This window comes from Ciconia boyciana, chromosome 1 (genome assembly GCF_034638445.1).
Source record: "Ciconia boyciana chromosome 1, ASM3463844v1, whole genome shotgun sequence".
Classification (NCBI taxonomy): Eukaryota; Metazoa; Chordata; class Aves; order Ciconiiformes; family Ciconiidae; genus Ciconia; species Ciconia boyciana.
The window spans coordinates 147,221,776-147,247,399 of record NC_132934.1 but is presented as its reverse complement, the minus strand read 5'-3'; the positions used below and the strand labels follow the sequence as shown (position 1 = coordinate 147,247,399).

The 25,624-nt window shown below is 36.4% G+C and overlaps 1 protein-coding gene across 1 annotated transcript in view; it reads right to left on the bottom strand.

The window, feature by feature from the left end:
* TMEM131 (transmembrane protein 131) overlaps nt 1-25,624 on the bottom strand; it is a 112,574-nt gene that overhangs the window by 66,354 nt on the left and 20,596 nt on the right. The window contains exons 2-4 of the mRNA XM_072849639.1: nt 25,337-25,398; nt 12,559-12,599; nt 4,863-4,931 (exon numbers count right to left, since the gene is read on the bottom strand). Coding sequence (XP_072705740.1) covers nt 4,863-4,931; nt 12,559-12,599; nt 25,337-25,398 — 172 coding nt within the window. The remainder of the gene's footprint in view (nt 1-4,862; nt 4,932-12,558; nt 12,600-25,336; nt 25,399-25,624) is intronic.

The following is a 25,624-nucleotide window of genomic DNA, read 5'->3' as shown; positions in this document are numbered from 1 at the left end:
TTGTATATGTACTAGCCTATAGACCAATTGTTTCTCAGCTTCCAGATTTCACTGGCTTTTAACAAATCAAGAAAGTTCTTTCATATTACACTTGACAAAAAGATAGTGTCCATGTAACATACTAAACAGAGCAAATGCCCCATTTTATCTTAGGAATCTAATTTGGATCCCATACAACAAAGCATACTTTTTCTAAGCAGTTAGCAAAACCCCATATACAAAACACCATTAGTAGAGTCTTACCCAATCATGTCACCAACTGTGATTTGAATGAATTTAAGAGTGTAATAAACAATTATTTGCTTTGGCAGCATTTTGCAGTCTAGCATGACACATGAACAAAAACAGAGGTAGATCTGGACTAAATGTCAATTTACTGTCAACAGTTTCTTATATTTAACAAAGTCAAAGGGAAATTAAAATTTCACTTTGTTGGAATTTTTAAAAAAATGTTGCAATCTCAAACTCTCACACATTAGGAGTGTATCAAATGTACTGTGTAAACATTTGGCTGCACATTATAGGTACTTTACAGGTCCTTTCACCATTTGTAAACATACTTGTTTAAAATGTAAGAAAACTAGCGATTTGGATAAACTCTCATTGCTAAAAGTCTCCGCTATTTATTGTGAAGATGTTAGAGTCCTTGGAGAAAACAGACCAATTTGCTAAACTTCCCATCCTCTCATATTACTTCAAGTAATATAAGGTCTCAAGACCTGCAAGAAGGTCTCATATTTGAACATCACCAAGCAATTGCTTTCAAGGCCAGCTCAAGCTTTCATAGAATACCCTGCCAAATACTAGAGCTCACAAACAAGAAACATGAAAACATTACAAAAATCCCCTAAAGAAAACATTTCAAAGGAAATGCAAACCGAGATTGTTTATCAACAGAAAACCAAAAGACAGATTTTTCAGAATGCTGTCCTACCTACAAGAAAACTTTGTCTAGAAATGGGAGCTTGCTTAAATTGAGTGAAGCAAGAACCTCCATTCACCACAGAAGCGTACATTGATCAAGGATTAAAATATTACTTTTGCTAGAAGTATCATTTCATACATTACCAATCATTTCTATGAAGCAGGGGTAAGATGTCAACTTCATCTTTAAAATAATTCCACATTTTAAAATTTTGATGGTAAGCAGCTGTAGCTTATGTTGTGTTAGTATCCTAAAATACTCAATACCCAAGTGCTCCATTACCAAAAGTCACTTCTACCAAAAATTTAATTTTGAAGAAGTTACAAACTTTACTTTTGATATAGTCAGAGTTGAATTAACACAGATGAAGGCAATGTATCAAGACCTATGAAGATTCAAGTTCTCCCACAAAGCAGGTGCAAGAACCAAATATAAACTGCCCTGCAACAGTATTCTTCAGTCTTCACCCAGATGGGCCACCTGCAAGGGCTCTAATATGAAGACCTGTCTCAAACACAGAAAGCCATGTAGGTAATGACTGTTCTGCCAAAATAGCCTATGAGCAACCAATTCCCAAAGCTATGGAAGACAACGTAATGGTTACTGTTTGTATGTCAGAACACCTCAATTATTCCATTCCCATTTAACAACAGGCGAGAGTAACAGATTAAAAGAGAGATTACAAGGAACAGAACGCAGTTAAGAATAAAGGCAGCCTGTTCTGGAGTTGGGTTTGGGTGAAGGTTTGCTGCTTGTTTGTTTTCTTTAAAGCCCCAAATCTCCGATATCCAACACGTTGCAGAATTTGTTCCAGAGGAAGACTGGTGTTGCTTCAGAAAGACAAGGAGGAGGCTTTCACATTAAATAACCAAATGAGTATTCCACTTAGTCCAAGCAGTCTCCTGGAGCAGTGATATAGGAGAACCTGTCTCAGTTCCACCCCATTCCCAGAGGCTTAATGTATACAGAGAACATTTGGGATCTCTTCAAGTGAGCTAAAGATTTGCATATCCTAACATACAGCATACATTTCCTTTGATAAATGTGAGATTACCTGGACTGCCTTCAAAGTGGTAGAATATGGTAGTGTTTATTTTACATTAAAACAGCATTAAAAAAACCCCCAACTGTTATAAAACAGAAGTATAAGGCGATTGTAATCTCATCTCCAGATGGAACACAGGAAGTGCGCCTGCAGCACCTATTTATCAACTTAATACCGATTTTTATTTTCTGAGATCCCTAGATAAAATAACTTTTAATAAATACTATTCCTGCTCAAGTTGGCATGTTTTTGAAACATCTGATTAAACGCACACACCCTCAGTAGACCAAAAATCTCACAGGAAGAATGGGTTAGCTTACAACTGAAATTAAATATTGCAACTTTCTTTAGCCTAGGAATGATACATGTTGATAGCTCAGCATAAACATGAACTTTGAACAAGCTTGCTCTACTAAATGCTACGTGCTACCTATTAACAAAACACTGTTTAGGTACAATACTTATTCAGAAACTAAATATGCATTTCTTGCCTTTCCTAAAATCCATTATTAACAAAGGAAGAAAAGCCAGAATTAGAATGTGAAAACCCTGTCTGTTTTAAAAGGCAAAAAAGCCAAAAGCTTAAGTCTGCATTATTTGACTTCCAAGGTGCTTGGTGCCTGCAGCTTGTTCCCACCATAAGGTTGAGTTACTCAGCATTTCTCAGAGTTGGTTCCCTTTTATTTAAATGCCTAAGTACAGATTTTAAACTGAACTTTGAGGCTCCATATCTAAACCTTTTCTAAAACTGTTTTTGTCATCTTACTGAAGTTTTAATAAATCAGAAGACGATTTCTGCCTGAGATTATGACCTAAACTACAACAGATAAATTAATTATCATATACTGTTAGAAAAAAATAAACAGAATACATCATGAACCAAGATCTAACACACAGGTTCCCTATTTTAACTGATAAAAGGCAGCGATCCCCCAGTGCAGTTCTGCATTTATTGTACAGAGCCCTTCCTAAGTAAGAGATTTGCACTACTTTAACAGCGTACTAGATCTACACTATTTCTTCAACGCTTTCGGCTCCAACAAGAACAGCTTACATAAAAAGCCAAAATATAATGAAGAACAGCTTAAAGTATTTATTATACTGTCTGGGATCTATTTTTAACACGAAAAAAAAGGCATCTTTGGAAATCCACAAAGCAAAGAAGCACATGTAGCTTTCTTCAGATGAGCACGCAAACTATAGATGACCTTTAAAAGCAAGGTATTTCAGAGCGCATCAACAAAACATTTTATTCATATCAGAAAAAGGCATATAAAACACATTTCAAATGTCAAATTCTGTAAATACTATGAATTGAAAACTCTTACAATTTTAAGAGAAAATAACTTAAAACCAAATCAATAGGTAAGCTTACAGTAACTCTAACAAAGAGCAAACTGTTCTACAAGTTTGAGTTTGTACTGTACTCACCAGTATAATCTGTTAACTATAACCTAACTTTGTTATAGCAGAGATGCAGTAGAGCAGGGCCTACCACTAGGTATTTTACTATTCAATTTAGAAGCTCAATATCCTCTTACCTAGGACCAGTTACTGACATTACAAAAAACAAAACAACAAAAACACACAACATCAAAAGCTTGAGATTCGGAAATTTTGAAGGAAAAAGGAAGAGCAGACAGAGTGATTTATTATGTCTTTACTCAAAAGTAAAAGTTACAATTTTGTTAGACTGAGCACAAATAAATTCTGTAAAATGAGGCATTTTCATATAGCTTTGCTATTTAGTGGCATTACTTTTTTTTTTGTATAAAGGTTATTTCTGGAAAACTACTCTGTGCAAACAATATACAGTTACAGCCTCTCTTCTTTCAGAAACACAGAAGTATACACCATGTCACTACACAGGAGCTTCCTTGCACATCTCTGTAGTCACGACACTGTACAATCATCTTTCCTACAGACAAGGGGTACTATATGTTTATTAATAATCCATGGCTTATCTGTAAATAAAGCAGCCTTTCATCCAGCAGCAGTGCTGGCTGAGGATGGGGAGAGCAATACTGTGCTAAGGCACACCTGGGCTGTTTTCTTTCTTCCAGGTTGAACTGTTAACAAAGTGTTTGCAATGTCCTCACTGCATTGTGTCAAAGTACCAATCATGCACAGAGGCTGCATCCATGTACACCAACTCCAGAATTGATTTTGACTGTTAACAAGAAGAATGATTGTAGCTACCTATACACCGTAACCAGTTACTGCTAAGAAAAGTTAAGACTGAAGTAGTTCTCAGAGGAACTGATTACAAACAGGTACATTGTTGAAATTGTTAAACTTCCTCCTCCCTTTCTTTTATCTTTTAGAGAAGTCACAAATATGTTTGCTGTAAACCATTACATTCAGCAACTGAGAACTGAAACAGCAACCAGCTGCAAGGTGGAACATGGAGCTAGATTTCTGGACGCTGTTTGTTCTCCTTGAGGCTATATTTTCACAACTCTACATTACTGTTCTAGTCACTGCAAATCCACTGACAAAGGTTTTTTGCCACCAAAGCAATAGTAAAATGGACGTTCTAGAGCAGTTGCTCTCTGACATGGGTTATGTACAACCAGAAAGGTAATCTCACCTCATTTCTTTAAGTTCTAGACTTAAAACTGTTTCCACTCTGCCGAGCAGCTGTACAAGTACCTAAAAAGTAAGTACAAGTACATACACTACTCAAACCATGGCAGCTGACAGGTTGCTACATGCTATTTAGGACCGAGTACACCAGCTCTCTGGAACAAGTAGGGATACTTGTTCAACTACACTTAGGAACAATCTATCAATGCAATTTATGTATATAACCTTCTCCATCAGTTTTAAATGCTCTTGAGATGCTTTTTTCTATTTGTCTAACTAAACAGATCAAAAGACTTTTCAACTTACTGTTCATGGAAATCCAGCATTGGTGGCTCAAACCGGAGAGGTCGGCAATTTCCCCGATATAGGGATACACTGCAAGAGAAATTAAAATGCTGTAAAAGGTATTGTTAAATGATACATTTTTGCTCCCTTCCCACCTCAAATTGCCCTTTCTTAGCAAAACATTCATTAATACTAATAATAGAGCAACTAATTCAAACGAAGAAACCGCCTGACAAACTTGTCCAGTCAGGATACCATAATTTTAGCAGCCACTTAACATGATTATGTGGTGTCTCCAAGAAAGCTTATGCAAGAGTACATATCTTGGAAATTGACATAATTGAAGTGTTAGTTTTCCTCTATACAGTGATGGCTAAGTGAAACAGTAAGGTAAATAGGTTTATATCATCTTTCATAGCAATATCCAAACATCTTCCTCAATGTATAACAGTAATTTACATACACATCATGAGCTTGTCTAGCTACATCTGTACTAGTACTTAAACAATCTTGGACCCATTTGATGGTACTGAGGCCACATGGGAGAAAACAGCCCATGTCTATACTGTTAAAAACTCATAATCTCCAAAAGACAGCAACTCTGCTCTAGAAACATTCCTTAGCTTTGCCCATACTAACCTTCCACTGGGAACTCTTTAGGAGAATGCTAGTAGATTAAGACTAAAACTTAAATACCACTCAAACAATCCAGCAGTGAAGACAACAAAGTATCTGGAAACATTCTCTACTACTGCTTATTTTACCAGTACAGTTATATAGAGCACAATCAATAACCCACAACATAAGTTACAAAAAAAAATACAAAACAGTTTCATTGACTGAAACATTTTCGTATTCAGAATGATGTGACTGTGACCACACTTAAGTATCTGCAATTCAGTAACACTTTATTTTGGGCTGAGTAAAAATTATATTCATACAATAAAACATAAAGCAGGGAGACAATAATGTAAAAGAAATAAACAGGAAAGGCTAAAGAATGGCTCAAGATCAATGGCTCCTGAATGGCTCAAGACCAATGGCTTTCTTTTTCCTTTGAATGCTTTTGTTACTGATATTAAAATAGCACTCTTGTTTTAGATCCTTGTTTTCTGACTTTGTATCAATCCCAGATGCCCAAAGACAGAGCTGCAGCCACATGTCCTGTGTAAGCAAAGCTGCTCCACAAACCCAGCCAGGGCAGCAGAACCACCCAGTTCTGCCTCAACAGAGGGAGAAGCCAGGAGGTGGAAGATGCCCTCAGACAGGCACATGTGGCTCGCCTTATGAAAGCTGAGGCCTTGAACTCAATCAATCTAATTCCATCCAGCATATTTCCAGGAAAACTAATTATTGATCAAATTCAGATGTCTTTCCATACTCCAGAACCACTTCAACAAGGAAGCTATTTACAGGAGTAAAAATTTAAGAATAGGGTATGAAATCTTAACTGTATTCTCTAATAGCACAGATCTGGGCAATGACAACAGTGTAACAAATCTATAGCTTTTTTTATAAAAATACAATATCTCAATGACTCTAGCACTCCACAACTGAATCTTCACACTTCAAGTATAGTATATGTGTAATAGGGAGATCTATTCATGCTGATCGATCTACAGCTCTCTAAGTTTGGATGTCAAAGCATCTTCAATACTATTTAGAGCTTAGTCGTTAAAAATACCTTTATCCACATAATAGAAGTAAAACACTATTGGGGCAAGAGTAGGCATACTACAGTCAACTTTAGTGTATACTTATATGTGTGTCTGTGCATGCACATGGATGTGTACACGTGTGTACATACAGATCACAAAACAACAGAAGTGGAGGTGTAAGACACAATAATAGGAAGAACTGTATTCAGATCTACAGAAAATTATAATTCTTGCTACTATTAAGTGCTGCTGTGACTCATTACAGTTGTTGAATAAGAGAGAGCTTGGATATACCTTCTCAGGCTAAAATCAAACCTCATGGAACAAGTGCTCAACAAAATGAGGTTTACAGAGACACTGGACATCAGAGAATAAAGCTGGAAAATTATATTAGCAGTGACATTTTGAAAGGATAAAACACGTTGATAATAAGTCTTCAAGCAATCATCTCATTTTTCAAAGTTTATGGTCCAATTTTAAAAAACATTTAGAGTGCATTTTTAAACTGAAAAGGACAAAAAGCTCATGTACCTCCATTGTCAAGATAACACTAAACAGAAACTACTCTTCTTCAATAATGATTCTTAAAATAGTTCTGTCAATTTCTTCCAATTTCAAAACTCTGAACAGTCAGCCAGCATCTCTTTTTTTATTGGTTAATTATTGGTGAAAGGACGTATCTATTCCTTTTATGGAAAAGTTATCAGAAATATTTGTAGTATTTACAAAAGTGATAATGAAGATCTTTATTTCAAATGCATTGAAAATACAGTCAAGAGTAATCTGACCTAACTTGAACAATCAGGACATACACAATTCTCCACATACATGAAAAGTTTAAGCAACGTTTTCTCAGACTGCATAGCTATATTAACCTGGATAGCCATTTAGACAACACTGAATTTTTAAATGGCTAAAGTTTGGTAAAGGCAGCTACATTATAATGAATGCCAACTATTAGAATAAAAGTAATAACTGTAAGAAGATTCAAATGGGAACAAGCAATATTGGAATTCCCAAACTTAGCCTACTGAAAGGCTCAACATGAGTCAACTTGCAGCAGACTCACAAAATGATGATAATGTCTGCTCTGCTGGGCACTTGCTCACTGACAGCTGGATACACCCATGGGTAGGGCAACTTTACAGCATAATGACATTTAAGTTAATTACTATTGTATGCACGTAGAGCTATGGCTCCCGGTCTTATATCAGAATTTAAGCATTTTTCTTTCCCTACCCCTCCAAGTTTTCTAACTTTCAAAGTCAAGAAGAACAACATGAAAAGGAAAAAGTGCATCAATGAGAGAGGACTACTGACATCTGCCAACAAGCTCCAGCAGACCAAGAATTGGCCAGGAGTCATCTGAACCCATGAAGTTTCAGGAATGACTAGTGATTTAAGATGATCCCAACACTTTTTCCCTTCTACAAGAATTTTGATTTTAAAAGTGAGACTTGAGAGTAAACTACACACAGTCCCTGATATGATCATTACCCTTGCCGTACCATCCACTCTGTCATCCAAGTGAGAGGGCATTTACCTCAACTACTAACTACTGCACTGCTACTACTACCCAGAAGCAATCTACTACCAGATGCAATTCAATGAAGTGCAATTTCATGTCTCAATAAAGTTAGTCAGAGATGCAGTTATAAAGATGGTCAAAATATCAATGCCTGGAAAGACTGTAGGTGATATGGATGTCCATCTGTGCTGAGACACAGTTTTCTTCTAAGGACGTTCTGCAGCATAATGTTTTGCTATTTATCACAGAGTACTAGGCACTCAATTTTAAATAATCTGTGCACATCTCTGCATTTGGAGATGAAGAAAATACTTGTCAAATATAGTATTTAAAGATTTCTGCAAAGTTGGGCAGTAACTGTTTCTCTGTATCCTCACTTTAACTTTCTAGCAGTTCTGGGATTTCTGGAGGAGGTCTGTGCTCTGTGGAATCTTCTCTGTACCATCTTTAGTTGCTACTGTGGAAAACTCAAATCTATGCATTACTCTACATGTGTTTTCCCACATTACTTTACCAGTTGTTTAAAGGGTTTTATTTCCTCTCCTGTGCCATAAATCATCAAGAAATAAAGACAACAGCATTAAACCGCCACATAGCAACAGATCTCATGATTTTATTTAGCAACAAAACTCTTGGAAAGCCACTACTTTGTTTTTTTCTATTACCACAAAATAAAATGAAAGTCTGTCCAAAAATAACCACATGAATTTTTAAAATGATGAATAGGCAAATACCTCACAGTGGGTACTTTTTGTGACAGAACATCCTCGAAAGAGCCACCTCAAAGGCAGAATATTTTTGGCTAAAAACTAAGTAACCAATCATATTTCCCTGAGTGCATCCGTGACTTGTTAATATTTAAAAATCAGGCTGAGCTACATATAACAGAAAATGTATTTACCTTTTTATAGTTAAAATTATTTTACAAATATGGGTATTAAACACAGCCTCAGTGAGAAAGTGAACTCCCACAAAACATTTTATCACTTCGGTATCTGGTGGTAGCCACTGCTATAAGTGCAGATGAATAGAAAGACTAGCAACAAAAGTTTTTAATAAACTACACCCAGCTAATGGTTGGCTCAGTTATGCCAATGTTAATCCTGTATCAGGAAAACATACTCATTATATCAGACGTTAAACTTCAAAGCTAACACTTCCTGAGGGGGTTGTCTGGGGAAAGGGTGGGGAAATAACAGGGAGAAGCTTGAATACATGCACTGTAACCTGACCATGGGTAAGAACAAAACAAATTAAATGGCTAGTTCATTTCCCTCCTTCTAATTAGTGTTAAAAAGCAGATCAAAGAACTGAATAAACTGTCTAGATAGGGAAGAAATATCTGCAAGCTATACCAAGAAGGAGATATTATAATCTGTGATAAAGACAATGAAAGACAAGTCACCTAGAGAAGTTAAGCATGTGGACCAGAAACCTAAGAGTTCTTAGCAATGCCACTAAAAAAAAAAAAAAAAATCACCTAGAAAAATACTTGAAAGAAAGATCCATGTAAAACCAATAACAACACAGAGAGAAAAAAACAGACAGACAGCAAATTGGGTATTTACTTTGTAATATGGCATCAAAGAGTTTGCAATGCAGATCTTTATCACATTGTGATTGAACCCCAAATAGGCCAGCGCTCTGAAGTGGAATGGACTATTTCTCCTGGCAAACCTGGAGATTTTTGAAATCTGTAAACCCGTGTTTTATTAGAACACACTCTAGAACAGTGAAATTTCAAACACAGAAAGCAATCTTCTTAGATGATAAATTAAAATAAAAAATCCTGGAAGCATATCTAATCCATGGCCCTCAGTCTCATGCTCAAGGATCACCAAATTCAGTTGTTTCCTGAGAGATAAAGAAATTGCACATAATCCCTAGGTCCCAATAAAGGTACCTTCTTTCTGTCATTGAGACTCAATGATTTAAGCAAGATACTATTCCATTTAAACTATCTCCATAAAGTCTGACTCTACCCAAGACATAAAATACACTAATAATGGTTCTCAGAAGGTCAGTTGTCATTCCGAAATTCATGTTTTCATACTTGCAATCTGACATACTGCTGCACGTAGCTACAGCTGTTTAAGTTCCTGTCCCCAGCTGTGTCCCCCACCATTCTGAAATCCCCTAACAGCTCGTGGAAGAATGCAACAAATACCCACAGCACAAAAGCTCCAGTTCACAATCCATGTACAAACCCATCATCGCTGGCAGGGCAAAATAAGTCACTGGACCACGAACTGCAGCAGCTGAGCCACAGGCACGCATATTCACTTTCCCTGTCACAGGAGAGAGAATTCTTGGCAGGAAGGACAGGTAAACAACAACTGGGGTACTAGCACCTTAAACCACTCTTGTTTGTGAGTTATGAATGACCAGAAGTCCAGTTGATTTAATATTACAAACTATGACAGGGAAGAACACAATGATCACTTAGCTCAAGCTACTTGACTTACAGAAATTGAAGTTTTGAAAGTTAATATTAGTTATACTGCTCTGTAACCTATTTGCTTTGATTGTGTTCTTCCAGAAGCATTAAGGATCATCTTATTTATCTTTCAACATACAAGAGAAGTTCAACAATTAAATTTAAGAGGTTCTTTTCCTGCTGTGCAAAGGCTAAGTCCACTACATAGTAATGAGCGCAGGGTTTCACACAACCAGTTTAAGATAGCAAAATGGGGAAAACCCCTAGTAAACGAATTATTTGAAGTGCATTGTTTTAATTTGATCTTTAAAAAAGTACTTTTATTTTACCTTGACCAAAATGTTATGATTTGTATGATTACAGCAACCAGGAAATTGAATTCAAGTAACTCTAAATGCATGGTAACTTTACATGTGGTAATTCATTCTTCTATCACAGTACAGTTACACACACAGAGGTGTACAGTATGTGTAAGTGGTTAACAGAGAAACCAAACTGAATACATCTTTGGAGGTAATTATTTACAGGAGCAGTTTAGTGAAATGCATATTCTGCTTGCTTAATCCAATGTTAACAGGCAAATAGAAAACAAATAGCTTAGTAAAAGCACCAGGTGGAAAGTTTAATTTGAAGGACTTCCTAGATGAGAAATAAATGGACAGAAGTCCTGAAGGGCAGAGAGGAGCCTCCATTACTAGGGAAGGGGAAAGAAGACAGATTCAGGGAAGGTGCAGCACCACAAAGTTTCAAGTTTTATGCAGAATGACTAAGCTAAACTTTTTTTAATTAAAAAGCAAATGAGAAGTTCATATAAACACAAGTTTGACAAAATTCACATTACCATAATACACAAATTGCCTCAAGCTTCAAATCAAAATATGAAGTAACTGCCTTATTTCAATACATAATATTCACTCTTCTCTTTTACATTATCACAGTAAAGATAATGTGAATTTATGTGTTAATTTCACCTGGAGTAAAAGACCTGCCACATCCTCATAAGGTTCTTCAGCACCTTCATGTTCACTCTTAGCCCCCAAAACTCTGAATTCCAAGTATACTCCGAAACCTGGTACTAGGCAAGCCAAAGTCTACAGTATTTTCATACCATTCAGGAGATTTACAACACAAGATTTAGGTCCATATCTAATCAGAAGGCAGCAGAGACAGGTGGCAAGTGATACAAATAGGATCAAAGCCTTTAAGTGTAAAATGAAAAACGTTTGTTTTTTTCAGAGATTTTTCAAAACTTGTTGTAAAGAGAATGCTCTTAAGCCCATGTTTAAGCATCTATATGCATAGTAAAGTAAGAACTTTTCATATACTCATCTGAAATGAAAAAAAGAATAGTCCCTTTACTAGATTTCCTGGGAAAGAAATGGAAACAGCCTGTGAAATAAATCTAGCTGTATTTACTGAAAATAAGCTATGCTTTACATGACAGTTTGCTGAATGCTATTGTATAAGAAACAAGCTTCATTATTACTGTTCAATGTACTCATTAAATACACAGGAATATTTGAGGAGTCTCCAGAGAAAAATTAGGGACCAGGGGAAAAAAAAAAAAAAAGAGGCCACTTCTTTTCCTTCTCAGATACTATACATGCAAAGTTCTTCGATAACAGATTACATCTTCAGGGTGTATGTGGGGGTGTGCGTGGGACGGATGGAGAAGAATCTATTGAAAGATCATAAAGTCCTTCTTCAAAAGGACCCCAAGAACTTTTGAAGCAGGTAAACAAACCCACTCCTTTCTCAATAAAATTTCAGTAAAATGATTAAAAAAAACAAACCATAGGTACAAGCAGAGTCTCAGTTTACCCCCTCTTTATTTACACAGAATTACTCTGCGGTATACATTACAAAGTGAATTAAAGAATTTTTCCATGTCTAATTCCATATGTGAAGCGATTTACCTGTCCAATATTAAAAACCGTTTTACATTTTAAATTTCCTCTGTATGAGACAATTAATAGAAAAATTGCACTACTTGTATTTGATCTTGTTTATACTAAAACTTTATTGTTCTTATGAAAAATATCACAAATCTCACAACAGGATGGCTGTATTAAACTTTTAGAAAATCATGCTTACCTTTTCTGTTGATATGAACTGAGGCCTATAGTTGTCTCAGTCTGTAAAAGAAAAAAATAATTTTAAATTTAAGACACTGACAGCATTATACTTCCTGTGGGGAAAAAAACCCAGCAACTGTAACAAGTTAGTAGATCAGATCTTGAAAGACAAAAGGAGAAGTTCCAATCTGGAGCAGAAAATACAAATTGGCTTTTTCCAATTACTTAAAGAAATTAAGCCTCTGCCAAAAGACTGTTTGGCCCTGGACAAGAACTGCAGTCAGTTCCTGTGGTAGGAACTCCTACAAACTGTAAGACAAGCAGCAACTTAACAACTTAAAAATTGAGAGGAGGAAAAAAGTCCAGGAAATTATAACATTGTAGGGGGCAAAATAAAAACCTAGCATAGATGTAAGAATCAAATTACAAAGAAAAGCATATAAACCAAGTAACAGTCAAGCAATTATCTCACTAGTGTAATTTAACGAACTAGAAAACAAAGAACACTACAATCTCCATTTGATTAGGAAACTTCATCTCCTTCCCTGATAATGATCTTCTAGCCTCTATTATTCATACCTTTACTACCACTCTGCTGGACATTACAGTTAATTACCCGAAGACAAGGAGGTTAGGTTGTCTAGGAAATTCCAACTAGCTTACCCTTGCCTAAGAAATCCCAACTGGTCTAGAAGGCTGCGTATGGAATGTCCTCCTGATACAGCTAACGTTAAAACATATCTGACTTTGAAAACTTCTGTCTTCCCACAGGATTTGGGGATCAAATTGAGGATTTCAGTCCTTCTCAAAGGCATTTCATGGCCAAGATGAATATTTATCTTGTGGGAGCAGGAAGAAAGCTTACAGGTCTGATAAAGTCTATGGTGCACCTTGGCTCATCTGACACAGTTCACCTCTAGTATAAGGATGTCATTTGTTTGCAAGGGGGATGAGAATTTTTCGTATGTCATTTAAGAACTAAAATCAAGTCCCTTGGCTGGCCACTTCATTGACTTCTATTTCAACTACAAATTACACTTTCCTTCCTTGTTTTTCCTAAGATAAAAGTAGTTTTTCTTAAAATAATTTTTAAAAAATTATCTTTACTTAAAAACTCCTCTAATAAAAGAATATATATTTTATTTTGCTTTTTGGAGACAATTCTTTGAAATTTTATAATTACTACTTTTAAATCACTTAGTCCACAAACATTAACGTTTGATTCATGTCAAGGATCAACTCTGGACTGTAAATCTAAGTAGCGTTACAGATTTTAAATTATTTTGTTTATTGACCCTCCAATTTGTATCAAACTATAGAAAGCTGGAAGTGTATTATTTACCATTGTAAAACAAAGCTAATCTGTTTGTAACTTGAGGATTTATTTGCAATTTTAAATGTCTAGGGAGATGATCCATTAGCTTTTTTGTATAGAGGAGCAGATTGCCTTGCTAAAGGGACACTGCAGGAGGAAGGGGTTCTCATGAAATTATGCTCTGCAGTACAGCATGATCAGTGGAGTTTTTCCTCACTGACCAGAATGCTAAGAGACAAGGTAAGTTGTTTCATATTGCCCATTTTATTATAATTTAAAAATCAGCAAGTTTTCATTTAAACTCAGCAAGCTTTAATTTAAACTTATGTATTATATTTGTACCTTAATTAGGAAAACAGGGCATTTATTATTTTTTATTAAAATACACTGGCTTGCAAATGTTTCCATTAAGTTTTCCTAGCTAAGGTATACTACTCCCATACTGATAAGCTTTTAGTTCAGCTTCTTAATTTGTGATGTCACCCTCCATTTTCTATTTCCATTAAGATATAATACTTACAACCTGTAGTGAATTGTTTCAGAATAGTAAGAGAAATTCAATTAAAATGAAGAAAGAAGAAATTTAAAATCAGTTTTAGTTAATTGATGAATGCTTAAGATACAAAGTATTTTCTATCTAAAACTTCCTAGGAAGCACTGCCTAACAAGTTAATTGATTAGGTCTGAAATCTAAAGAATTTAATCGGGAAAAAAAAAGATCTCTGCCTTCCATACCTTATTTTTTCCTCAGATTGGAAAGGTGAGAGCAAACCTTCCAGTTTTAAACTGACACCCATTAATTTCTCAACTTAAAAAATAGACAGGAAACCGAATCAAAGTGAATCAGCTGAAAATATTTTCTCTCTATCCAAAAAGCACTTGTGCTGTCAAAAGCTGGTTTAACACTTCATACAAGCACTTGTTCAAAACATTAAGCCATTGATTTCCTCTAGTTCACAATAGCATGATTTTATAAGCTCTGCAGAAAATACATTATTGCTTAAGTATTTTAAAAATTGTTTTAATAAGCTTCAAACAGCTCCTTATAATTACATATGCTTATTCTATTATCTACTTTTCTACCATAAATCTGACAACCATGAATCACTGTCTGCCTTTCCAATTTTATTTTTCTTTTTTATTTTAAACTATGTAACTATTGCCTACAGCTTGCAGATGTGCCCGTTCTCTCTAAAAGCACATCAGACTACACCTGGCTCTGAGGGCTCTGCAAGAGATGCTGCACAGCCTACTCAGCAGAAACAGACTAGTGCTTGCTTATAAGGACTAAACAGCCCAAGTTATTTGACTGCAGCTGCGAGGCACTGATCTTCACCACAGCTAGCTACCACTGATGTAGACTGACAGACAAATTGCTCAATAAGTCTCAGCATTAGTGAGATTTCTGCCCATCTCTGATGCATGTAGCAAGTGGTACGCTCCAACTGTTGATGATGAGGAAGTTTTGGATCTGAAGATCTATGCAATACAATCAGTAATGCAGATGTACCCAAAAATGACCCAAATCCATTTTGAGTGTTTTCTCTATTAACTGAAATAATCTGCTATTCTTCCCTACCAAAGAACTGCATATAACCCTCTCTTTTTTACTACAGCAGTCATTTAAAGACATTCTTCTCCTGATTTCACCAGTTCCATTCCCCCACGCTGCGCATTCACACCACTGACTTTCCTGCCTACTGGAGGGAAACAATCAAAAATCGCTGAGACGGTGTTCCTGTGAAATACTGTTATACAACTGTACTGGTTTGGGCTGGGATAGAGGTAATTTTCTCCATAGTAGCTAGTACAGTGCTGTGTTTTGGATTTGTGCTGGAAACAGTGTTGATAACACAGGGATGTTTTAGCTATTGCTGAGCAGTGCTCACACAGCCTCAAGGCCTTTCCTGTTTCCCACCCCACCCCACCAGCGAGTAGGCTGGGGGTGCACAAGAAGTTGGGAGGGGACACGGCTGGGGCACCTGACCCCAACTGACCAAAGGGATATCCCACACCATAGGACATCATGCTCAGCATATAAAGCTGGGGAAGAAGAAGGAAGGGGGGGTACATTTGGAGTGGTGGCGTTTGTCTTCCCAAGTAACCATTACGCGTGATGGAGCCCTGCTTTCCTGGAGACAGCTGAACATCTGCCTGCCCATGGGAAGCAGTGAATTAATTCCCTGGTTTGCTTTGCTTGCATGAGCACCTTTTGCTTTACCTGTTAAACTGTCTTTATCTCAACCCACAAGTTTTCTGACTTTTACTGTTCTGATTCTCTCCCCCATCCCACTGGGGGGGAGTGAGCGAGCAGCTGGGTGGGGCTGAGCTGCCGGCTGGGGTTAAACCACAACAACAACTAAACTTACTCTATGAAGTTAATTAATAGATGTATCAACACCCTGTATTCCTTACCAATGTCCTTGAAAGTGCATTATTCACTACAATTAAACACAACCTTCCTTTCAGTAATTGTTTTTTTCTTTAGAAACATAAGCACATAACTAAATTACCAGCAGTTACCTGACAGTCAGATGATGGAGCTAACAGGTTCAGATCCTATGACAGGGCAACCAAAATCGTCATTATCCACACTGTCCCATCCTTGACAACTAGCCTTGGTTCTAACAAGAGAGCATGTTCTATTAAGTTTTAAATTATTCAGTAGAGAAAGTTGTTTGTTATCTATGCTCCTAAGCATCATAACTGGCAGTCAATACCCCTAATATTAGTCTAAATCTAAGACCCCACCCAGGCCAACTTTTAGACAGAGGGCAGATGAAATTTAACTCCAGAAAAATACAGAAACAAATGGAAATACACATCATTGACAATAGCTGAACTACTACATGGCCATGGCTGTAGTTAACTGTTGGGAGTTAAATTCTCTGGCTGATCATACACTCAAGTTTTCCCTCCTATGTTCTGAAATTACAGATTTGTTATGAAAATATTAGACTAATATCTGTAGATAAAGTTTAAAATCACAAATCACTTTGGTAGGACTTCATATGTCTGAAATATATTTAAGAGCAAAAATCCATCAAAGATTCATGCTTATAAGGAAAAGCCTGGTTTTTGCTTTCAGATGTCTGTTAAATACAAGCAAGATAACAAATTCATTTCAACGACACTTTGTGTGTTTTGAGCAGGGGTTTTTGTGGGTTTGGTTTGGTTTTTTGGTTGTTGGTTTGGTTTTTTTTTAATCAGGGTCAATCAAGAGCAAAGAAATAGCATACCAACTTCAGCAGCTCATAGACCATAGCATCATGGAACTAAACCAAAAATAAATCTCATGTGGCAGTTTCTATAATTACCACTCATTTTTATTACACGTCAATCTTTAGAGTCGTGCAGTAAACAAAAACATACAAATGTGTTCAGTTACACATTCTAAATACTTTTTAATTTGATCTTCAAGTAAAATTGGACCTACTGTGCTGCAATCTGGCATGCTATCTTTCCTGTGTGACTGCACAAAACTGTCAAATATAAATGCTAAGAACTAAACCCATGTACCAGATCCATCCACTATTTAAAGTGTAGATTTTGTTGAATACTGCCAGTTTATCAGGTAGAGAGAAATAAAATTATGCTCTTTAATAAATACAGTTTATTCTTTTCTCCTGTAAAGGATACATCTGTAATAGAGCAGCATTACCAAAATATGATTTATAGGAAAATTTTATTAAATCTTATCTGTACGGGAGAAGTATCAGAAATAACAAAATACTACCTTGCAATGTACAGATCAGGAAGGCAGCTGCATGTGCACACTATTAATATTTCAAGAGACACAATAAGCTAAGTTACAGAGGGAAAAAAATTCAATTGGATTAATTTCCTGATCCAACTGACTACCTAACAACAAAAACTAAAGTCAGCACAAAAGAAACAGTAGAAATATACAACTGAGTGGGAAAAAGAAGCAGGAGAGGGAAAGATCACCCCTTTTACCAGTACTGGGAGTTTATAATCCTTCCACCCAAAAGGCTGTGTTCAAGTCTTGGACATAGATGATTTTTTTATTTTTTTTTTTTTTTAATTTAAAGATAGCATATGCATTTAGGCTGTCACTACCAAGAGTTGCATGCCTTAATTTATCTCTTATATAACCCTAGAAGGATTAAACTATAAACCAAAGGGATTTCTGAATAAAGATCTTGAGACAACTTGCACACAGTGAGTTAGAAAATTTGAAGGCAGTCACCCAGCACCAGTTTCAAGACTTACAACAATTTCTCTCCAGAGGCTCATATCCTCAAGAAAGAGTTCACAGAGTATCTGTACCTGAAAGCTCACCTTACAGACTCAGTACAGTTGTGGAATGATACCAGACACGAATCTTGTGCACATGGAGAATCAAAAAACAGACCTTACAGTCTGAAGGCTGTCTCTAAAGACATACTCATGGTTGTTAACTTTAGCCAGAAAACAAAAACAAAAAATCCTACCAAGAAAACAATGAACAACAACAAAAAAGGTTAATTTTTTAACGTCTCACCCATAATTTTTAATGTCTTACCCATTTGTTATAATAGCTATTCTTCACTTCTTGGTAAGAGGTCACATTACCTAGCATGACATTCAGTCATCTAAACATAGGCATCTGCTGCCACTCGAGATTAATGTCCTAGGGCAACCTGCCTGGTCTCAGACTGACATCCAGAAGGGCACACAATTTCTCCTCTGCCCTGTGCCATATCTGCCAGGTCCATGTAGATGTCTGGGACAGCCCAGGGCATCTGAAATAGCATTGGTTACCTACGTTAAGCAACTGAATTAAAGCCCTAAAGACTTTAGGGAGGCCCTCTTAAGACCTGAGGTTTCTGGAAAAAAAAATATTTCTTTAATTTTACCAAATTCTCAACAACCAAAGCTTTCTGTATTCCTACACAAGAATATCCACACTAATTCAAAAGACTCTTTCAGTTTTAATTTTGTATGAACATTTTACATACTGTTATTTTTATAGTAAGGCTGGTTCCTTCTTGTAGAAAAACTATGTGCTGCTTGCAACTGAATGTTGAGAGACAGCCACAAAACCGATATGTAGACGGCAGCTTAAATCTTCATTGCTGTATTTGTGAGCTCTATGCTAATAAGTAGGATAATTAAAAGAAACATAATTAATGATGAATATCTTGCTTAAGGTAACGAAAAAAATGAACGCTGTAATCTGGATGGTAGCTGAAAGTGGACTGGACTGAGTCATTCTTGCCATGCTCTTTCATGACCCAAACTCACATAAGGAAACAAAAACATCAGTTGACTTTAGCTGATGCAACACATGCTATTGACACTGGTTTTGCAACAGTCACTTACTCCTGGGCATCAATTAATTATTTTTAAACTAAAGCCTGGGGATGGCAATTCTTCCTGTACAAGAAGAAGAAACTGCAATTTTATTCTGAGCAGCAGCAGGACTTCAGCTGCTCACAAGCAGCGGCAATGAACAGAGAAGGCTTCTATTCCTTTATAAAATCACACACATTGAAAGGAAGCTCCAGAAGCCATCTAGTCAACCCTTGCCCAGGGGAGGTCTTGTTAGCGCAGGTTGCTCACTGCTTTGGGCCATCAAGTTCTGAATATCTCCAAAGACAGAAACTCTACAACTTCTGTGACTAACCTGGTCCAGTGTTTGATCACCCTCAGGCTTTTTTTCTTACACAGGTTTGAAATGTCCCATGCTGAAATTTGTGTCCAAAGCCTCTCATCCTTCCACTATGCACAATGAAAAATCTGGCTCTTGTCATCTCTACACTGTCCACAGCAATTAGTTTTCCCCTTGGTCTTCTCTTCTAAAGGCTGAAGAAACACATCCTAACTTGAGAAGCGTTCCAGCCCCCTTATTGTCCTGGTATCTCTCTGCTGTGCTTGCTCCAGTATGTCAGTGCCTTCCTTGTACTGGGTAGCCCAGACTGGACACAGTAGTCCAGCTGCAGCCCCACAAGTGCTTAAGTTGGGGAGAAACTGCACCCCTCATCTTCTGGCTCCACATTTGTTTACACAGTTCAGTAGGCTGGCAGCCTTCTTTGCTACAAGGGCACATGGCTAATTTATGTTCAACTTGCTGTGTACCAGGATCCCCCAGGTCTTTTCTACAGTGCTGTTGTCTAGCGACTCACTGCCCAGCCTGTCCTGTTACATAGGGTTATCATCTCCCAGGTGCAGGACTTGCATTTGCCTTAGCTGAATGTCATGAGGTTCCTGTCAGCCTGCCAAAGTCCCTCTGAACAGCAGCCTTGCCTTCCAGTGTATCAATTACCGGGCTCAATTTGGTAGCATCCCCAAACTTACTGAGAGTACTCTCTATACCATTATCCAGGCTGCTAATGAAGACATTAAGCAGTATTGTCCTCATTATCAAGCTCCATCATGGGTAACTGACTGCCAGCTGAACTTTGTACTGTAGAGTACACCCATCGAGGTCAATGGTCCAGCCACTTCATTGCCCACTTATGTGGTCTGTAACTTAGCAGTTTGGCTATATGGATATCAATGGAGATCAAAACCCTTTTAAAAGTCAACATACAACATGAAAACGTGAGGTAATAAAAAATACATTTAAAACTTTACACCCTGAAAACACTATTGCTGATACACCAGAACCGAATGGTTGCCACTTCTGTTAAGATACTTCTCTACTGTGTCATACGGAATGAAGTACAGATCATGCAGAAAATACTAAAATTCCTCCAGTAAGAAATCAGCATTGCTGATTCCCACACATGTAACTCAGTCCCATAGCTTCCTCGTGGCAAAGCCACCACAAGTCATGTTAAGGTTCCGTCTAGTTGACATTTAGGACCACTGCAATTCTCATTACCACCTTTTGTGACTAGCAGTTCACGAACAAAGACCGCAAATATCTATTAACTGTATATAACCACACAGGTTTTCTTGTTCCCCTATTTTAGCTATTCCGCAAACCAATAAGTATCAGTAAAAACTTCTAGGAGTTCGCCTGTAAAAAAGCATTTCCTACACTTAAGATTATTGCAGCAAGGGTAAGTGTAGTGATTGATGTTAAGCGAATTTGGCTGAAGAGTCTTACCACTTTCCTTTTTCATTGTAGGAATATGCTACTTTAAAAATACTAATACATAAGCAGAAGTACTTTCCAAACACTTAGTCTGAATAGAAGATCACTCACTCTGGAAAATAGTGCAACTACACAGTGCAAGAAAACATTAGATACCCAAGGCAAGAGTTCTCATAATAAACAAAATGACCTGGGAAACAGTCCTTTATGAACTAAAAGCAAATTAAAACTTTGCTCTGAAAAATAAATTTTACTTTGCTTTTCAAAACAAAGTCCTCAAAAAGTAAGCCAGTATGTTGGTTTAACATGAAAGGATAATTTATTCAAAGTAACAGTTGTAGTTTATTTCAGCACTCCTAATATTTGCAGATGACATCATTGTCAGGGACTTGAAGCATCTGTCAGGTCTGGACAAGGGTTCAAATAATCAGGACACATGGAGGAGATGGCCTGACACTGACAAGGCGAAGCTTAGCCGAAGGAGAGCTCAAATCTAAAACTGGAAATAACTGACTAAGCAGTAGTCCACTAAAGAAAAGAATGTGTCTGGAGAGCATAGTGAAATACAAACTATATGATCAAACAAAATGCTGTCAAAAATTTACAACTCTTTTTGGAATTACTAAAACAAGTGTTATTACACAGGGAAGCAACTACTCTGTCCTTTCACAAAGCTTCAGAGTACTAATGTCCTAATTAAATGCTACGCTTTAAGTAATGTGCAGACAAATAGAAATCCAGTAAAGAAAGTTACAGTGTGTTTTTTAAAATTTGCATGAAGAAGCTATAGGTGTCTTTTAGTACAACATTATCATTATGAAGAGGGCAAAAAAAGGTAACAAAAACCCAACTGAATATATATTGGAGATAAAAGCAGCAGCAAAACCAGCTTAGGCATGAAACAAATACGTACTTAAGGAAACTTGTGAAAGTTACTTCTCTAGAGGTTTTAAGAACAGAAGAGTCAAGCATCTGCTAAGGGTAGTCCACCTACACACAACACTACCTGAAGAAAGCACTAGGTGATCTCCTAAGGTCCATTCCAACCAAACAAATCTATGGCTCTGTGAAGTGCCAACCAATTATACAGACATCTGCAAACTGTCTGCTATTGAAGGAAAAAAAACCCAAACCCTACATTGCACTGAGCCATGGACAATTTGTATTAGTACAATTCTTACTCTATGTTCAGGATCTAAATAAATTATTTGAAGAGTTCAAAAAGTTGTTGAGTCCTTACGGGGACTGATTCATGTGAAGAATAGACAGAATTCATGTGAAGAATAGACAGAATTAGGAAATACTCCCATTATTGTAATTTAATCCATGGGCAGAAGCAGCATAAATTTATTCAGATATAAATGTTTAATCTAAACATGTATGCTAAAGAACAGTATACTAAAGAACAGAGCAGAAGTGAGAATTTTATTAAGACAAAGGGCAAAGCTACATGGTGTAGCTCTTTCTAATCCATATACTGGAAGTCCACACGCAAAAAGTACAGTCTCTGCTTCACTACTGTTATCCACTAGCATGAACTAATGAAACTTCCATTGCCAGTTTATTTTTACTAAATACAAGGCTTTTTTACTTAAATATTTAAAGATTTATGCTCCTTCAATAAATAACTGTTTTAAGTCAGTCTGATCAAACCCAATTTTCCAACACATTCCATTTATTTTTTACAACAAAAGTCCTAAAATGTGATTGTGTGCAGTGGTTTCATAACACATAAGGAGTGTTTCACTGATAGTATCTAGTCCAAATAAGTACAAGAAACGTTATCAAGAGGATATACTCTAACTGGAGGGAGGTGACAGGAATCCCTACTGATTAAATTATGTAAGACTTGGTATTTGATTTGCCTTCCTTGGAAAGCAACTCCTTCAAACAAGAAAAGGGATTGCTTCCACTGTAAAGGTATCAAATTCTTTGAGGGGGAAAAAATAAACCAAGACTGGAGATGGCTTAGACACTTCAATGACTATTAATCACTTTATACACTGAATTGTTTTGGTTTTTTTTTTATATTAAAAAAATCACCTGAAGATGACATAACATTAGACAATAGTGAGTTACTACTACATCACCGTGTTTGTTATGTAATGATGGATGACCTACAATCAACAGTCATTTGTGAAAACTTACAGAAAGCCTGAAAGAGAAACATTCAGTGACATTACAGTAGCTTCAAAACTTTAGTAAATGCGGTTCACAAGATGTAAATCTGTTTTTACAACAATGTATTTGCTTTGGTTTTATTTTTTAATTGCAGTAAGCAGTCACAAGAGGTCACCACGTTAAAATCTACAGGAAAAAAAACAAATAAATTGTAAGCTAGAGAAACCATGCTGTACCATTCTGATTAAAAGGAACTGGTTTCCCTTATGTAGGTATTCTTGGCTTAAGAGCCACAAACATAATATAAAACATATAAACCGTTTATTAGAAATTTTGTCTCTCTTGCTTTGCTTTAAATCAAATATTCAGCAGTGTATTAGGATAAGTGGCAGCCAAATGCAATCCAAAGCACTGCAAAGTTTACAGTGCAACATCCAGAATTGCTTGACTTTGTCCCACCACAATATTTAAACTAATTTTCCTGTCTCTGTTGCATCTTGCAATAAAGTTGGAATGATTATCAATCCATTTTACTTTTTCATCTTTATATGAATTATTGAGGTGGTTCACAGCAGGACCATTACCTTCTAGTCCTGAGAACTACAGTGATTAACAGAGTGCTAAAATTAATAAATAATTTCAGATTTGTAAGTTTAATTTTAATTAGTAAAAAAAAGAATCCTGGGGAAAGAAAACACCCAAAAATGTAGTTAAGTGAATTCAACTACATCATTTTTATCTTAAAAATTGGGCCAACACCTGTCATTTTTATTAAACCACTCTTGTCAAACAAAATACATTCTAATAGAATATGTAAAAGAAAAGAAACTAAACCTAGTGATTTTTTTCACTTATATTTATACTGATATGTGATATCTCCATGCAAGTTAAAGAAATATACAGAGTCAAAAACTGCAATAGAGACTGTAACCACTATATGGAAAACTTCCACCATTTTACTCTGTATGTCCAAAAATAAGCCTACATAGATACCTCTTATGAAAATGTGTTGAGCACATGACATCTAAACAACTGTTTAATAAGGAACCTGGGGCTTTTTTGTTTGCTTGTTTCATAGGGTTTTTTTGGTTTGGTTGATTTTTGTTTTGTTTTGGGGTTGGGTTTTTTTTTTTTGGGGGGTGGGGGAGTGGGGGGTGGGTTTGTTTGTTTTTAACTGCAACCTTTTCTGTCACCAGTTCAGATCATTTTGAAGGATCTTATCCTTGTACATTATAATCTTAAAGTCTGTAATAAGTTATTCTTGATTTCCATTAAGGACCAAGCAGTAGAAGAAGGAAGAAAAACCCCAAACAACCAAACAGAAAAACCCAAACAACTTAGGCAGGTGGGGAAAAAGAACAAACACCTTCATAAATCTGAAACAAATAATATTATCACAAGCCCAGAATTATACAGCTTTTACATTTGTTGACTCTTCTAGACTAAATAGGAGTAGGAATTGTAGATCAAGCACTGCACTGGCAACTAATGAAGTTAAACACAGTCACATACCATGTGTTCTAATAATTTAAACAATTAATTGCTTTCTTCTTTCTCCTCTCCTCCCTCTCAACTACCAGGACTAACTTCATCAAGGAATTTTAACAAAAGATATTCTCAACATAAATATAATCCACAAAATGCACGTGTATGACATTCTAGTCAACAGAACTTCAGAACTACGTAGCTCTAAAGTATCAAGCCATGTTGCTATGTCTTTCATCCCAACTACTACCACCGTCTCAAAATGTCAGCACATATTCTTTAAAGTTATCTTTTCATCTGTTTTGACTCATGTCAAAAGAAAGCTAACAAGAATGGCAACATTATACCTGAAAAATCTGTATTTGCAACAGCAATTACCTCACTGCAGTAATTTGAACTTTCTTTAAACCCAGTGGCGACTGGGTTCCAAGAGCTGCCTTTACATTTGGGAATCTTGCAACACTTCCCAGTTCCTCTAGTTGTGCTATCCAATTGCATCCCAACTCTACACCAAGATGAGTCCTAAACACAAAGCATCCCCCAGCTTTTCTGAGGAAAAAAAAAAAAAAAAAGGACAAAAAGGCCAGACAGAACCTGTGGTAAACTCCACCAGTTTCCCAACACAAAAGATCAGGGAACCAGAAGCTCAGGACGTAACCAAGTATACTGTTGAAAAATCACTCTAGAAGGTCCAAACGTTTTTTGGACTTACTTAAGCTTGATGCTTGCTAATTTTCAAAAAGCCACTCACCCGTGAGTTTCCAAAGGCAGCTAATAAAAAGAAGAAATGTGAAACATTGCTAGTTCAGATGATTTACTCAGACTACATACCTGCAATAAGTCTCCTTCATCAAAACGTAGCATTTCTATTATGCCATCCGACTGGATGAAAGCTGCGAAGAAAAACAAAAAACTAAGTAACTTAACAGAAAAACACTGTTATTAAATTAAAAAAGAGCAACTTAAACATCTAAAATCTGCTGTACCTTGTCTTGTAGATAGAGCTATGACAAACCAAAATAACAATGCAGAGTCTAACAAAATACCAAACATAAATCTGTGATACTAATTTCCTCCAAGAGCTCCAATTCCAAGATGTTTGTATTAATAAGTACCACA